General features: G+C 38.5%; 1 protein-coding gene across 1 annotated transcript in view; it reads right to left on the bottom strand.

The window, feature by feature from the left end:
• The window catches only part of LOC103184752 (leucine-rich repeats and immunoglobulin-like domains protein 3), a 45,447-nt gene that overhangs the window by 11,866 nt on the left and 15,447 nt on the right, over window positions 1-18,134 (bottom strand). Inside the window, exons 4-9 of the mRNA XM_007902930.2 lie at window positions 7,982-8,110; window positions 6,864-7,007; window positions 6,533-6,676; window positions 5,633-5,776; window positions 2,215-2,358; window positions 355-435 (exon numbers count right to left, since the gene is read on the bottom strand). Coding sequence (XP_007901121.2) covers window positions 355-435; window positions 2,215-2,358; window positions 5,633-5,776; window positions 6,533-6,676; window positions 6,864-7,007; window positions 7,982-8,110 — 786 coding nt within the window. The remainder of the gene's footprint in view (window positions 1-354; window positions 436-2,214; window positions 2,359-5,632; window positions 5,777-6,532; window positions 6,677-6,863; window positions 7,008-7,981; window positions 8,111-18,134) is intronic.

Below are 18,134 nucleotides of genomic sequence, written 5' to 3'. Positions count from 1 at the left end.
TTGCCTGCATCACACCCCGTTCTCACCTTCAGTAGGCGACTGTTCAAAGACCTGTACAGAGTCCTGAACCTCTAGAAATCTCTTCCAAGATCACCTCTGCCTTGCCCCTCCGTTTTCAAACTCAGGGTCAAGAGATTTGCCCCCTTTGGCTACCACCACACTAACCCTCTTTTCTCTCTCTTAGCTCAGGCTCACATTCCATTTTAGTAAAGTGCTTTGAGATGTTTATTTACCCTGCACGAGCAAGTGCTATAAAAATGCAATTGTTGCTTTTATAACAATTCCTTATATTCAAGTTACATGTACAAAATATTGGACAATGATGTATGCAGAAAAGACTCATAAAATACTTACAATTTTCTAAGATTGCTTAATGCAGAGAATGCCCCATTCATGTCCTCAATAGTCCAAGATATTTCATTATTTTTCAGGTCTCTGTTGGGTATAAAATAGTTTAGCTATTTCAGAAAGTGTATATTTTAAATTGACTCAAACATTTTTACATTGAAACAAATCACTGCACAATGACTTCACTTCTACTTTTCTTTAGCTAACTCTTTTAAGTGACCTTTACTTATAATATGTACATTTGCCTGCTTCCCCTCCTTACTCAAATCTGTTGCACTGATTCATGCTAAGTACAGGACCAGACTGACAGTGGTCTTTCAGAACTTACCCAAGTAGCCAGTCTTCACGTATGAGCCTGCACAGTGAATGTTAGTGGGTTATCAGGCTGTGGAAGGCATCATAACTAAACCCAACCTGGTTGCAATAGAACATCATTTGCGTGCTTTCCAGCAGGGATTATTGGATAGTGATCAAGAACAGGAACTCTTAAAGATGATTTCTTCATACCCAACCACCCCTTTACAGCTCAGGAGTGCTGAAACCATTAAAACAATCCTAATCTTTCACTAGCTGCAATCAGAATGTAACTTTTGGAGTGTACGTATTAGCCCTGAAAAACTATTATAATTTCAACACCTAACAGTGCTCATCACTGAGAAATGAAAACTATTGTTGATCTAATTACTGACTAGAACAGAATTTAATTTAAAAAAAAGTACAATAAGATTGAGCCACTGAGGATGCATTTTGAAAATCAACAATCACCCACAGCCAGCAGTTAAGATTGCATAATCCGTTTTCTATTAAAAAATGCCTTTATAGTATAGGATCGTATTAGCTCCAGTGATACAAAAACAAAAAAAGGGCCCACATGAAATTGCATTGACTTGAATTTCAATCGTCAGTGGACTGAGCTACCCTTTCATCGTTCCAAACTACTAGTTTCCTTTCTGCTTGGCTGGCTTACTGAATGACCTCGGGGCTTTGGTAATCAGCTACACACTTGCCCTTCAATGACCTCGTGAGCATATCTATGCATTTCTTTGGTTTTTACACCACTAAAGAACCATCAGGCTTTCAGAACAATACTGCTTAATTAAGTCTCACTTGGTTCTTTTCAAACCTACTCAGCAACCTTTTAATTGTTTTGTTAGCATCATTGCTGTTACAGTATAAACTGGGGGAAGGAGTGATGATAGCAATACAGTTTGAAACTGCCCCAATATACCGTGGGTGTACCATGAACCTGAGCTATACTGGAAACATGACACACTTCTGACGATGAATGACTTACTTCCTGGGCGCTTGCCCACATAGGAAATGACACCATTTTATATTGCTCCTTGTTTTATGGACGCAAATCACAAAGCTATAACACGATTGGATTGTAATCCAAACCCCGCACAAGTGAAACAGATGGAAAAACAGACTAAACAAAGCTACCCATGTAAATGAAATAATGATTCTTATGAGCAAAGCCTTTCATTTCACCCAGCTATAGATTGATCTCAAAGACAACAATTACTCTTGGAAGAAAAAAAGAACTTAAGGTTTGCACTGTATGTCAACTATTTAAATGGAAATAGAGCTAGCACAGCACACATGTTCACAATATTGAACAATGGCAATTTAGCTGAACCAAATTTTTTTAAAAAAATAAGAGGAATATTTCTTGGCAGGAGGGTTTCTTCTTGGAAATAATTCTTAATGGGTGATTGCCTTAGGGATTCTTGGTCAAAATTCATCAGGCTTGACTATATCAATTTCTATAAGCATGAGGTAACACACTGGCACATGTAGGTGGAAATAAAGACTGTTCAACCCATACACTTTTCCTAATAGAAACATTCACAGGCAAAAACGTACAGACTGTATAAGCTGGAAAGTCCTCCAAAGGCACCATCGGCAATGTAGTTCACTTGGTTGTTTCCTATGTAGAGCTGTCCAAGTAGGCTCAGACCTACAAAGCTGGATTCTTCCAAACGACTTAACTCATTGAATGAAAGATCTCTGTCAACAGAAAACAAATTCAACATTGGAAACGAAATCCAGAAAGGCTCTTATATGCTGTATTTAAGCAATCGTAGATTCAAGTATAAACAAATCCCAGGAGCTACCTAATTGAACAGTTCTAACAAAATCATGTATTTATAACAACAATTTGATAAAGTGCCTGCAACACTGAAATACTTGAAAACGCTCAACTGGAAGTGGCTGTTAAGTGCAGTAAAGGTGCACATACAGCAATGCTCCACAAACAGTAATGAAGTGAATGACCAATTTATTAGGAGGACTGTTGGCCAGCCCACCTGGAGAAACGTTCAGAATAGTGGTGTAGCGGTTCTGCATTTCAGCCAACCTTCGACAATGTAATGTGTCCTCAGCACTGCAATGGCGTGTCAGCCTGGACTGTGAGCTCAAAGTTCCAACTCCCACAACCCAATTCACTCTCTTTATATTGCATGTTTGGTTAATAGAGCCAATTATATAAATGAAACATTTACTATTTAAAGGCGAAACTGTTGATTTCTAATATCAGTCAACATGCCATGGTCACATTTTTGTTTGCTAATAATGCACATGGATGCTGATATTATCATTAAATTACCTATCATATTACCCATTCATCATTACATTTGTTCATTTAAAAGTTTGTGTTTTCTTCCAATGCTGGGAGTTATTGCCAAAGCAAGATACCAAATGGTTAAAAAATATATTCATAGTGGTGCAGGTAGGTGTCCCTTTAAAAATAAAATACACCACACTGCATTTCTTCAAATCCAATTACATTTCATCCTCTCGTTGTAATTTTAGCGTCATTTTGATCTCCAACAGTAAGTAGGAGAATGAGGCAGAAAAATGAAACCCTTGGCAGATAATGCATCTGGTTCAGAAAGAAATGTAATTCTCCTTGAGAGATGCCTTTGAAATTTGATTCCGGAAACCTGAATATTTCTGAATTGTTAATTGGTACAGCTGTGCACATGCCAGGTGGCAGGGTAAAAGTTCATAAGTAACAGGCAGGGTTATAACCATTACAAATAGGAAGGATCAGCTAAATCATTTTGTTCATGACAGGAAGCCACAAAACTATCTGTGCTTCAAGAAATTGCTGTACATGAAAGACACTACGTAGAGACAAAGATATAGGATGCTGCATGGAAACAAAAACATCTTAAATCGATACATAAATCAAATAGCTTCACACAAGATGTAATAAGCGAATCTCCAGACATAGTGCTCATTTGCATTTTGAATTTTTCAATCAGAGGTTATATGAAGTGATATAGTATATAGTTGGTGTAACAATAGAATTTGTTTCGCCCACAAATATACAGTCAATTCACATATCATGTGAAGCACTTTGAGACGTCTAGAAGACATGAAAAGCGCTATATCAAATGCAAGGATTATTATTTTATGGAAGCACTAAATACAAATATATAAATCAGCTCTCAGAGTCAAGGTTCAGTCATGTTCAGATTAAATGAAATCTGTTTGCTGCTCCTAAACAAAGGAGGGCAATGCCTGATCAAGGACTCCAACAACCAGACAAAGGCCACCCAACTTCAAAACAAGGCTGCAGTGAGTCACATTATCATGTCAAGAGAACAGGTGACCCAGAAAGACTTCTTGATCCTGTGAGTTCATCTGAATCCCAGGTTGAAACAAAGTCCCAAGAAAATCAGTTATCATGTTTCCTACACAATGATTTGATACATAAAGTGTCTGGATATGTTGGGTGTGACACAAATGCTGAATTTATATTAGTGTTGCCTCTGGTGGCATTCTGCTGATATGTAGTGCTGCCTCCAGATGCACAATCATTTCGAGAAGAGTTTTCTCCTCCATCTCTTTGGGTAGCACAGGGAAATGGGAGTTTCTGCTGCTGTCTTGGACCGTGCCAGACGCAATTATTATTGCACAACTTTGCAGCTTTTGGTTTATACTGCAATGTACAACAACTAATGCAGCATTTGCGAGAGCGCCACCTTTGGAGGTGCTGGCCTTCATTTGAGATGCTAAACTGAGGTCCTGTCTGCCAGTTCAGGTGTGATTAAAAACCCACAACACTATTCAAAAAGAGGAGGAAGTTTCTCTTAGTGTCCTGACCAACAAAGCTCCAGTTAATTAGTCATTCATCTCCAGTGAATTAGTCACAGCATTCAGGACAGTGCTGTGCGTAAAACTGGCTGCTGTATTGGCACAAATAGTTATTACATGTTGAAGCAAACTCTGTGAAGCACTTGCAGACTTTGACTTTATAAGGGACTACATATCAAGTGCAAGAACTATTATAATGATAATGAAGCCACACACCAAGTATAATGTGCTGAGAGTATCTGATCAATCCTTCTCTTAAGATTCGGTTCTTGGTAACTTGTTTCCTCGAAGGGAAAGGTATAGGTGTATATATATATACACATAATATATAAATGTTATATATTATATTTACACACAAATAAATATATAAATAAATGGGGTGAGAATAACATGATGACAGTGGTAGTAAAAAGTTAAGCTAGGGTCAAGTTATCAGTTTGTTGCATATGAATGTTAAATTAGATCTCCATTATGAAACAGGTTACTCTTATTTTTCAGTGCCAATACATTGAAAGGTTCTCATAAACGATGATTTCCAAGTAATAATACGCAATGAATGTGTGAGTTACAATGCAGTGGCATAATAACGGGACTCAAATAACAGAATCCAAAAGTAATGCTTGATATTTCCTCGTAATCAGCTGCCAAATATTTCATAGTAAGTTGTAAGTCAATGCATCACAACTGCTGGTATATTTTGCACAAACATCTGCACGCAATTAAGAAGTTGAGACCATCCCTTTTGTTCTTGTGGTTTATGAAATAATTTGGACTCTTCAATCTGATTACTACCATTGTAAGTACTCAAAAGGTATCCCTTTACTGCGCAGTTCGTTCAGTTAGTGGCCATGATCATTTTTTTTATTGCAGTTGGTGAAAAAAATACACACAAGTTAGCACATGACCACTGAATATAAACATTTTTCATTGAAATGCCTCGTATATCACAGGGCAATAAGTCGGTTATCATGTGACTTGGCAGATGTAAAATTAACAGGAGGAAGGGAAGAGGAAAACCACCCACTACACAAAAGAACAAGTCATCTTAAAATCTTAACAGAAATCTGCCATGTCATAAGAAACCTGATTTGGTCACTTGGTTATGATAACTCTCAACACAAATGCCAATAATTTGGCATGATGTCAATGCATAAACTGAAATAGAATAAAAGTTACTTACAGCTCACTGAGTTTCTGGCAGAACTCCCATGCATCTGGGCTGATCTTATTGATGGCATTCTGGCTGAGATTTAGTTGTTGCAACATTAGCAAGCCGTACAGCCATCCCTTGGTTACTTCGGTCAGGTTGTTAAAATCTAGTTGTCTGGAATAATTTTTTTAAAAATCAACTCACAGTATCTTAAAAATTGTTTAACAGTTCCTATAAACATTTGTTACAGTTAAAATCATGATGAAAGCCATTTAAGAGATTGAAGAAACTGTGGCTGAATATTGTAAAACGAGCATAAATTTCTAAAGCTGCAAGGCTTAGAAGTCAGCGAACCCATCTTACTTTTTTTCATACTCTGCTATAAGTACTGTAGGAAAAACAGATTTTGCTTAAAATCTTAACCCAATTCTGTAACTTTTGAATTCTAATCTTTCTCATCTGCAATGAACTTCAGAATTTTTGGCCAATAATGTCCTACTTTTCTCTTGAAAGTACTGGCTCTTGCTTGGATGCAGTTTCATAAGCATTGCTATCACATCATTTGAGCAGCCGTTCTTCGCTGTGTGCCCAGACAGAGAGTGCTGATAAGTGGGAAGTATTACAGACAAACCTGATTCTAATCTCACCACATTTACACTTTCCATCATGAACCCTTTCACTCTATAGTTCAGGGATGCTGAGATAAACTGCTGTGCCCCAAATGTTGCTCTGAGTGGGATCAGCTCATCAAGGTGTAGACCAGGAATCAAATTTGAAATCGTTTTAGTCAGTATTTCTTATTTAAAACACTGAACTACCGATGTTTACCTACAAGACCATTTGATAAATCTTGTTTCATATACTACCCATTTCAGAAACTTGTCAATTATCCAGAAAATAAATTTATTGAAGCATTAAAACAGTACTTACAAAATCTCAATGTTGCTCAATCCCCAGAAAGCTCCATCCATCAGTTTATTAATGCCATTTCTTTGCATTTTAAGAGATTTTAAAGTGCCAAGTCCTTGAAACGTGAGGCCATCTACTTTCTTAATCTTGTTACGATTGAGTTCCCTGCAACAAAGCATAAAAATCAGACTTCTTTGATAGACTGACATTTTTCCCCTGACTAAAAACAGCAGCTTTGAGATTTAAATCAAAATAATAAATTAATGTTTATTAAATCAAAATGTGCATAAGGTCCAGCACAACTGAGATGCTTCAGAGCTGTTGTAGTAATATTGCTGCAAAGTGGACTTACAGGAGTTGAAGATTTGACAGCTTAAACATCTTTGGAGGAATAGCTGAAATTTTGTTCCGGTTTAATTTCAGAACTTGAAGTGTATTGGACAGATTGTCAAAGGCACCAGGCTCGAATGATGTTATTTTGTTACTGTTGATGTATCTGAAAGATTNAAAAAAGCACAGAGAATTAGTTATCTGTACAGCTATTTTTCCATGTCATGGTCATGAATTCTTCATTGAACTATTTAGTAGTCTCGTCACTTCTGATAAATACACACTCCAAAATGCAGCAGAGACACCATTCCCATCATAAACTATACATCCCGTTAAGTGGACAAACAAGCACATCACATTCAACTGATCTAACAGGGCTGCTTCATCTCTGCATTAAACCAAAACATATTACTAAATGTGTCCATCATACTAATACATTTTTATACTAAGCCTCCAGATGCATTATGAACAATGCTCGCTTGTAGTTCTGATTGACCCTGGAGTGTCAGTCAAAATGCAGCCCCATCGAGTGTTTAAGAATGCTGGTGTTTTCCACTCATGCTCTGGCTCCTCCCCTGCTTGACTTCCCTTTGCATTTTGGGGAAACTTATGTTTGGTGCTTGGTCACCGCCCCCTGTAGTTTTCAGAAGGCATCCTTGTACTACGGTACCACTCCTCACTGGCCAGATCCACCACACTGACAGCGAGAGTTCAATCCCGGTGTTCCCCATCTGTGGATTGCCTGTCTTTTTGGAGCCTCAGATGACCTTTTCAATCAGCTCAATAGTGGTGGTGGTGCCATTTCCCCACCACCCCCAAACAATTCTCTACATTAGCAAATCAACATGAAAGGTACTACACATTTTATTGTATTGTAAATTTCTAATTGAGCATTTGGCCTGTAGAACAGTGGATATAAAGAGAATTTCAGAAGGTCCTGCAGCAAAAGCTGGTAGAATTTTAAGTTACTCTTCAAAGACGTTTTGAATTTTTAAACAGTGTGAAATCTTCAATATTTTGATTCTCGCATGTCCTGCTTATTGAAGAAAGCACCACTGACTTAATAAGTTTCTAAATTTTCTGCATAAAAAAAGCATTTTATGAATTACTCCAGAAGAACTTTTAAAAGGCAGAACTCACAAATTTCGAAGTTGGAGATGAGGGAATGCTTTCAGTTCCAAAATGTGATTGTTACTAAGATCCAGAGTTTCCAAGGACTGAAACTGTTTCAGCTGATCAGGGTGTACCTCATTAATTTTGTTATTAGATCTGCAAAGTAAACAAAAAAGGTTGAACAAAAACTACTTTCACAGAGGTGCAAACCCTTTATAAACAAAACAAAGGAAGAACAAGACAAATATAACACTACATTTTATTCGGTAAACAGACTACAAGATAGCACTACTTCATGCCTTTTCCTGCTCATTGCAGTTTTCTTTCATGACATCTCATTAATGTAATGTCTTCAGTAAGCTCAGAGGCATTTCTTTCCAATTTGGTCCAATTTTGAGATCGAGTTTTCACTGGATCCAAACATCTTCTATCCATTATCCTGTGCGTCTGCACAAACACAGTAGCTGCTCAGAGTTTAAGACTGGTATTTGACAATTCTATGCAGCAGCTCACACCAGCAATGCAAAGAGCAGTTAAATACCTATGGATTTGTGTGTACAAACATGCACTTTCTAATGCGGGGTACACAAGCTGAAAAAAATGGAGAATTGGGTGGTGGGGGTCGGAAATAAGTGGACTTTTGGGTTCTAAGCTTGTGGCTTTTCCTTTACAAGTCTCTTACTTAGCCATTCATCACGTTGTTGGCACAATGAGACAGAATGTCAAAAGATATGTAATGTAAATAAGGACCATTAGTCAATTAGTAATAATAAAAAGAATCTTTGCATTTGATATAGCGCCTTATCACGTTTTTGAGGGGTCTCAAAGCACTTCACAGAATATACTGTAAAGCGCTGTATATTTTGTGGGCGAAGTGCGGCAGCAAATTGCACACAGCAGTGTCACACAAACAGTAACGAATTGAGTGATCAAATTTTTAAAAAATATTTTTTGAAGGGATTATTACCTCTTATTAATGCACAAAATAAAATCCCAGGATTTCTTGAGCTGTTCTTTCTGGGAAAAGAACAGGAGAAAATTGGGGGATGGGGTCAGAGAAGAAATGGATACAAAACACCCTGATAAATTTAGTGAAGATTGGGATTTTGGAACATCCACTTAATGGTCAATACGTGCACATTCACAGAACTGGCAATGTAGCGAGGCCTGCTCTGGCACATGTGTGAAGCGCCATGGATAATGGGGAAATAAATTCAAATGATTTTTTAAAAAAAAAACTGAATGACTTTCACTGAAGAGCAGTAAAAATCCATAAACAACACTTTATTGGTCTTGAAGTACAATGGAAGATTTACAAAAAAAAGCCAGAAACTGAACCAGTCTGATCGTGTTTTGAGAAAAACAAATACGTTTGCAATCTTGTCAAACCGTATCATCAATGGTAGAAAGTCAGCTGCTTAACTACATGACCTTAGGGATTCCCTCCTGCAAGTTTAGCCCCAGTTAGCAAAAACAAAGCTCTAAATTGAAGCACTGCAATCACGGCTGGTAATTAACAGATCTGTCTTTGTAAACTACAATGTTCGACTTGAACAATCATAAATTACATTCATTTTCTAAGAGCTTATCTGGTGTGTTCTTGTTTACCTGAAAAAAATATACAAAACCATAATGTAATCATCAAATTTCAACACAAAGAACATTTTCTTCCTGGATATGTTTGCATGATCCTTTTCTTTTTATGTCTTTCCCCACAGCTATATTGAAGATATTGATCAATACAATTTTGTCCAATACAATATTGTGCTTTGTGTTAGCATATTGTTCAAATCCAGAGGGAAACAGCAAAAGTTGGAAAAGATCTGCCAACTTCTATCATATTTAAGCATTTAGAGACACTACCGATAAATGCACGCTGTTATATTTGGAAACTAAAAGGCAAGATCAAAACACACAAAATTTAGAATCCTATTTAATCTAATTGATTACAGCAAAATAATTCCTATTTATTTTCAAATGACAATAAATATGAGGCCCAGTTTCACAAAGCCATTGAAACAATGTATTAACTGGGGGTGATTGGATCTTGCTTTTTTCTTAGATTTGAATTTGGTAGTTCTTTTTGATTTGTGGACAACTTTTCTAATAATCTCACTGTTTGGGGTCTGAACTGCTAAATACACAAAAGGATTACCAAACAGTAAATCCTGAATACAGCTCGCCTAAACTTCATGAAACTCAATACTGTTCAGCGTCTGAGTGGGAGCTCCAAATGCTTCCAATGGCAACCTCAATGGTAACTGCAACATGCATATTAGGGTAAAGTGTACAAAAGTAGTTTTCCAAACCTTGAGTTTGCCTACCCCACCATGTACGTGTATTGTGGGAGAGGGGGGGGGGTGGGAAAGAACCCAAAAGATTTTTATTTGCTTTCTTATGGTAATGGTACCATCACAGCTTACAAGTAACCAACGAGGAAAAGCTCTGGAAGAAGCCTACAAACTGACTGAAGTGCATAAGTTAAATGTAAACTGCAAGACTGATTTCAGCTCCAGTACTATAGGAACAGGAGGAAGCCGTTCAGCCCTTCGATCCTGTTCCGAATGATGGGCAGCAGCAATTTTATACAAAAGAGCAATAAGCCAAAAACATTTGGTTAACACAAAAGGCGGTTCATTTTGTTGCATCCTTCATGGAATTAAGTTACTACAAGCAACCTTGAAATTAAGGAAGATTACTTAATCAATTTTCTATTGTCTGAAAAATACAAAAACATAATTGTTAGCTTCTAAAGTGGCTTGATTTTAATGTCAATCAGCATTACAAAGGCTCAATAGGTGGGAGAAATAGCAGCTCCACACACAGTAGTTAGTGCCTCGAGAATGCAGAGCTTCAACAGATAGGACTGCAGCTGGCCACAGCTCTGCAATCTTAATGAGATAGATACTGGGGTTAATTGGGGCTTGTTTTGAAGATAGATAATATTGTGGCAGCATCTACAAATTCAGTGCTTCCTAAATGTAAAACTGAAAAGAAACAAAGTTATTGAGGAAGAACAAACACAGTAAATGGTGCAATATTCCCATTTAAAATTAAGGTTTTCTTCAAGAGTTGAAAGACTTTACTTCCACATTTGATTCATGCCCTCATACTCACTGACCGTACAAAGACCGTACAAAGCTCCTCCAAGTTCTAAGATCACTTACACAGACTTCAGCACAAGAGAAAGTCATTCTTTTTAATGGTTGCAGATGACATTGCTAAGACTTACCAATTTAACTTCAAAAATGAAAGGGACTGTGTACCATACAATCTTCAAAAGGAGGAGTAGCAAGGTTTAAACAATTATGTCATAATATGGTGCAGTTGGTAGAAAGCTCCTTGTCCATATCGTCGAGCAAGATAACATTCATACTTTTTAAACCTAGCTGCTAAATGCAACTGTTCTAATCTTTGCCTGTCATAAGGCACCTTTTGTACTTGGCTCTCCAATGGTCTTTCAAATGGGGACGAGTTAATCTTGCTTCTACAATGGACCTGCACATTGCGCAGGTTTCAGTTTACATGTGCTCAAGATCGAGTGGTCTCAGAGTCAAAACCTGAATATCCAGTTTAACTTTGGATGCAAACCCAATCTTTCAGGCTACAGCCAGCTTGTGAATAAAGAAACAACTGTCAGAAAGCTCCAAATGCTTCATACCTTTCGTACACAGTTCGGCCTCAGGCTTCTTAGATGGAAGCTGCAATGCTTAAAGACTTCATGTCCACAGAAACATTCTGTCTAGTTATTATTTCTCTTTCCTAAACTAGGTTGAATTTTTTAAATTGTAGAAACAGTAAAGTGGGCCCATGACTCAACAGTTTATACTTCTCTCCAGTACGATCAACTTGGGTGTTTCATGGATAACCATCCACCCATACCACTCGGTCACAGTAGTTAGGAATGAAAAGACGCCATTCAGATCATCAAGCCCGTTTTTCTTTAGCCACTTATGAACTTATCCCATTATGTTCCCTACCCTACCCATTTCATCTGAAGGAAAATTCTGCATAAATTCTCCTTGACCCACAGCCACGAAACTAACCTTCAGTAATAATTTTCCATCTTCGTATCTCCAGTACTCAACAATGTACTGCTCTCCACTGACAACATCTCACCCTTCCTCTGGCTTCAGTGGCACAAGAGCAATCTTGATTCTTCAACAGTTCAGTGAACTTGTGTTCATTTTCTCTGCCTGCTCCACCCCACCCCCACCCTAATTCAATGCAAAAGTATATAGAAAATGCATAGGCAAGTCAGAATAACGAGCTCAGGCTAGTGTTTCATATTGGAATATTCCACACTCGCATAAATTTCAGACATCATTCCTCAAATTCCAATATTTGTCTAGAAATAAGAGAACCAAATACTTAAGTCGTTTGCCAAAAGTTTTGATTCTTGTACTACAATTTGAGCTCAGAAAGACAGTAAAACTGTTTGCTGTACAAAATCAAAGGTCAAAATCCAGCTAATGAAAACAGATTTTTTGGAAAACAATATTTCACCTGATGGGAGAAAACAAAGGGAAATTAAAAATCACCTAATGAAGGAGATGCCACCTGTACGAGATTAATACAAGTGGCTTCCCATCTCATTTGTTTCCTTTCTCCTTAATCTATCATCCTCTAAATTCAGAGGTTAGTACTGTACAAATAATCTGCTCACACAACAACCAGAGGTTATTTGTTAGAGCTAACAATAGAGTCTGCCTTTGGGTAAGGCATAGAAAACCGACACTTATCTTTTCTAAAATATACTTAACACCATTTGAAAAGGAATTCAAAATGCTTAGTGAACTCAGACATCTCAAATAAACATCNTTTTTTTCCACACACATTTTAAGCAAGGGAAAAGGTACTTCAAGGGTCCAACATAAACTTGGATTATGCCATTAACAGCTCTTCTACAGTCAGTTATCTCAATGCAAAGGATGGGTGGTGTTGGGAAACAGGTGGAACTGATGTCACGTTCAGATGACAAGATACCCTGAGGCTGTCCGTTATGTGAATTACACCTTGTTTACACTGTAGGGTAAATACTCTCGCAGCAAAGGAGTCAACACAAGAAACAACTGAACAAGTGCACAACTATGCATGTATTGCTGATGCAACCAGCAAGCCTTCCTCGATGTTTGGGAAGATTCACAGAAGCCAATGATTCAAAACTTTAAGAGCTCCGCAACCATAGCTGAAGCAAACAACCAACTGCTGACTTTCCTCCTTGGAAGGTAAGCAGGGTCTCCTTGGAGCTGAACTGAGCTCAGCCAGGAACTCAAAGGCACTACTGATGGCAGCACAGCCGGCCTGGCTCATTGACAGGACTTGGAAGGGCAGACTCTTCACTTGGGGGTAGAGAATCCTCCCACTCAGCTCGTTGACCCTGCAAGCCACAGGAAAGCTTGCAAGACAGTGCTATTAATGGCACACTATGCAATTTTAGCTGATTAGACTTCAGCAGTAGTCTAACGGAGTTTGGGGTCCCCAAGCCTTGGCTCTTGCCAACCCATTCCTATTACGTTTCATTATTAGGTAAGCAGAATGTATCCCTCCAAGGAGAGAGTGCACATTCCTTTCCAATAATTTATCCCTGGAATTTCCATGTGTAGGTAAGGATACATGCAGTTCTCGGTTTGGATACACTTAAGCATCGTAAGGGATTCCGCATGTGTCAAACACCCAATTGACCAAAAAAAAGCCAAATGGCAGCAGGCTCCATCAGAAGCAATGGGGGGGGGGGCACAGTTTATCTCACTGTCACCAGAAGTGGGGGGTAAACCCACTTCTAGCTTTGGCAATTAAACACCCTGAAAGCAGCCACATTGTTTACCTTGCAGGGCCATTCTGTGGCAGTGCTCCAATATAAATGCAGCATGGGAAATAAAAGGACCCCATAGCTTTACAGACACAGGAGCTTACATCAATATTGCTTCATATTGCCCATTGAATTTAATCTTTCCACAAAGATGAAGAGCAGCAAATTTGGATTTACCAGGAACTTTTTTTTAATCTAAACTAAACTGTACTCAATTCACAGAAAAAAAATCTATCGACTTCAACATTCAGTCAATCATCTGTAATCCATTACATTATAGACAACTGATATTTTAAGTGCTACAATTACTATTTTTCGGCATTCCTCAGGCTGTACAATAATAAACATTGACATGGGGATTCCTTATTCCTGTTTGCATTCAATGTAGTAACTGTTTAGAAGACTTCTGAAACCATAGCAAAGACGATTAAGGCATAAAGAATACAAGCCTATGTTTGTTTATGAAGAACTATAACATGTTAATAATACTGGTTCTCATACTATACCTTCAAAAACATTATGGTTGTCCCACTATATAAAACAAAATGCCGCATAGAGTCTAGCTATTCTAATGTTATGAAAGACTTTACTAAAAGGGTTAAAAAGCTACAGAAACAAACATGCCATTCCTTTAAATCAGCTTCATTCTGGGTCACTGCTCAAGCCACAGATAGCCCTACTCCAGTGCCTTTAAACTATTTGTTGCTCTCAATTTGCAAATCTCAGATCAATAAACAGCCATCAATCTACTGACACGTTGAGCCTGAACATAGCAATCTTCTCCTCCTCTCCCTTTGCATTTCTACACTTTCATTTTGTGAGGAATCAATGCATGTTTATGCACTTCAAAGCTTTGTCCACTTAAATCTTTGAAGATAAAGTTACGTCTTTGTTGGTCAATCATTTGATAATGAATTTAACATTTGCATTTTAAACAGCAAAGAACAAAAACACTTCTTGCAAAAAGTGACTTGATAGGTAGTTTAAGCTTACCAGTGAATTTTTTCAAGCGGTGACTTAGAAGCAAAGTAGAAGTATTTTGGTTTCCCTCATTTTAACAGCTAAACTCTTTTTGAGGTGGATTCAGACCATGTAATCAGAAACTTGGGCTGCTGATTTTTAAACAGCCTGCTGACAACAGAATTGAAATAGGCAAAATTCTCTTCTGGAACCCACAGAATTCTCTGCCGGCTCCAGAAATGAATATGTTTTAAGCATAACCAATCCACAGAAACCTCAGCGATATCATGATCATTGATGACAATTCAATAAATTCAGAGAGTGAAGTGCCTCCCCTTGCTGCCACACTTCTCACCATCACTTCCAAAACCCAGTCATTTCTATAAAATACGCAGTTACCTACAAAATACACAATTACTACAATTAACATGAAATCTTCCAAAACACTTTCAGCCATTTGGCAACATAGGGAGCTATATATCAATTCTAAGGATTATTAATTATAGTATTATTGTAGACAATAATTTTTTTTTAAATTTCTTAATTATATTTCTTAATTCAGCAGCCTTTGAAATACAGCATTGTGCAAAAGGTAACTTTAGAAAATCACAGCCTTTGTTCATCTGCCAGAGCTCTGCACTCCACCCCCAGAAGCACAAATTAAAACGTCACGGCTGGCTGTACTTCTTGAAGGCCACCACAGTTGACTAAGTACAACTGCACTAACATGGGATTTCATGCTCCACCTGAGAAACTTACAAGAGAAATTCTTAAAAGTTCTCCCCATTTCCCTGAAAAATGGGTGCATGAAATAAGGGGTCACAATTTTAAGTTCAGTAGTTGTATTTTTCAATCACCATCTGCTTTTCTCTTTCCCAATTTTGATCTCTGGAAAACCCACATCCATATCATGTGTCACTTAGCTCTTATTCAAACAAGTACTGCAGACAGACCGACTGCACCAGCTGACCTGAGCCCAGTAAAAACAAACCCTAATAAATCACCAGATGTAAGTAATTGAGCTGTGATCAGATTAATTAATTGAACAGTTTCCTGGGAATTTATTGTGTTATTTAACCCTCATGACTCACGGCTCATTTTGAAGTAATTATCTTGGATGTTAATTGCAGGCTAGAACTGTGGTACGTTCGGTTTCAACATGAATGAAAGTCTTATTAGCTGAAGTTGGGAATCTCTCTAAAATGAACATATGGTGGTGGTATAGTGTTTGCATGAAGAAAGTCTGATTAGCCAGAGGTTCATGTTTATCTGGTAACATTCAGCACTAATTCCCAACTTTCATTTCATCTCATGAGTCAAAGTCCTTCAAAGTGTAGAACGATTCTGTTTTTCATTAAAGGCGCCACAGAATAAAGCATTTCATATTATGGCTTATAAATGTGTGTTCTTTCTCCAATAGGAAATACCACACATGCAGTGTAGATGTTGCCAACGTTGCAAATAAAGATCTCATACTACAAAGCACAAATCTTGAAAGATTAAAGTCCTCAAAAGATGACACCCTTAATGCGACATGTTTTCACTCACAAAAAGACAGTACATCCCCCTCCTCCCTCGATCTCATTCCCCCCCCACCGGACTGAACAGATTGTGCATTGGAATGCTGCTGGTGTTCGCAGAACTGCACTCCCAGCTTCATCGCACAAGACTTGCACAAAAAAATCTAAACACCGTCACTCCACAGCAAATCAAGCTACTTCTAAATACATTGTGTCTGTGGAAGCAGGTCTGTGTGGCTCCAAAGCAAAATCTGGTAGCTGAAAAAATAATCATTTTCAAAATGAACTCTGCAGTAATGAGGAAATTACTGATCTGTACATTTCATGTGAAAAATATAAATTGAAAAAAATAAGATAGTATCCAGTGTTTGTATTTAGTTTGTACTGTTCAATCCTTGGAATCACTGACAAATAATGCATTAGATTTTAGATCAAAACACATGTAGTATACTGTTCAAATCTTTTTTGAGTTGACCCCAATAGCCTACAGCATCAGTCTACTAACACACACTGCCACGTGTTGGGACATGGGTTTCAATCCCACAATTTATCACACAAGTCTTCAATCTCAGTAAAGCTTGTCTGGGGAGCTAGTTTGCTTGAGGGAAGACATCTGAGCAACAGCTAATCTGTATTACTCTTTTGTATAGCTTTTCCCAAATTTTAACAGCACAGTTGGAAAAGTAAGCCTATGGGTCCCTTCTATCCTCATGGCACAGCGATGAAGGGACCATATAAATAAGAGTTAAAAGCTTATGATGCATTTAAACTGTGTCTCTGGCTAACAAAGAGCAGTGCAAGAGAAGTGACCCAACAATTCGAGTGTCATTCTTCTTACCACCTCACTGTGACAACGGTGTTTAAGATTGATGTGCATACATGCTCCAGGCTCAGCCAAATATGCATGCACAACAGTATTGCCTTCACACAAATAATTGGTGCTTACTACCAGCAATGAGCGATTAGGAAGCAGTACTACAGGAGGCAAAAATAATTTACACTTTATATAGTGCTTTTCGTGTCAAAGACCATCTCAAAATGCTTTAGAGACTGGTTTGGAACACTGAGTTGGGAGAGGATGGGGGGAGGGGGAGAAAGCTCAAAAGACATAGATCTTTAGATCCGTATTCAAAGCGGACAGGGGTCTAATTGAGGAACTTCAGAAGAGAGCTCTGGAGGGCTGAAGTGGCTGAAGGTTCAACTGTAAACGGTGGGATGGAATGGGTAGGTGCTCTGCAGCAGTAAAGAGTTGACAAAGCAGGGAAAGTGGCAAGCAGTCACAGAGATATGGCTGTGAAGGCAGTTGAAGATAATGAAAGATGCTTAGGGATAAGGAACAGTGAATGAGAGTGATCCTTCCACATATATGCGGATAACACACAACTCTACCTGTCTGCCTCCACCCTAGACTCCAGGACCACTGCTGTCCTGACTGAATGTCTGTCGGACATCAAGTCCTGGATGAGAGCTAACTTTCTTCAGTTGAATGTCAACAAGACCAAGGCTCTCCTGATTGGCTCCCGTCAGTGCCTAACCACCTCAGGTGCTGACAGCATCACCATCCATGGTTGCGCTCCATCTTGCTAAGCCAGTCCGGAACCTTGGGATCTTGTTGATCCTCAACTATCCTTTCTACCCCACATCTGCACCATGACCCATTCTGCTTTTCCCCACCTCCGCAATGTCGCCCGGCTCTGCCACTGTCTCACACCGCAGGCCACTAAAACCCTCATACATGCCTTCATTACATCGAGGCTCGACTATGCAAACTCATTGTTTGTTGACCTCCAAACTCCTCCCTCCATAGGCTGTAGATCATCCAGAACTCTGCAGCCTTTGTCCTCCCCCGCACTAGGCTCCGGGACCCGAACACCCCCATCCTTGCCCA

This window comes from Callorhinchus milii, unplaced genomic scaffold (assembly GCF_018977255.1).
Source record: "Callorhinchus milii isolate IMCB2004 unplaced genomic scaffold, IMCB_Cmil_1.0 Scaffold5, whole genome shotgun sequence".
Lineage (NCBI taxonomy): Eukaryota > Metazoa > Chordata > Chondrichthyes > Chimaeriformes > Callorhinchidae > Callorhinchus > Callorhinchus milii.
Note: the sequence above shows the minus strand (reverse complement) of the source record. Positions and strands in the feature narration are given on the sequence as shown.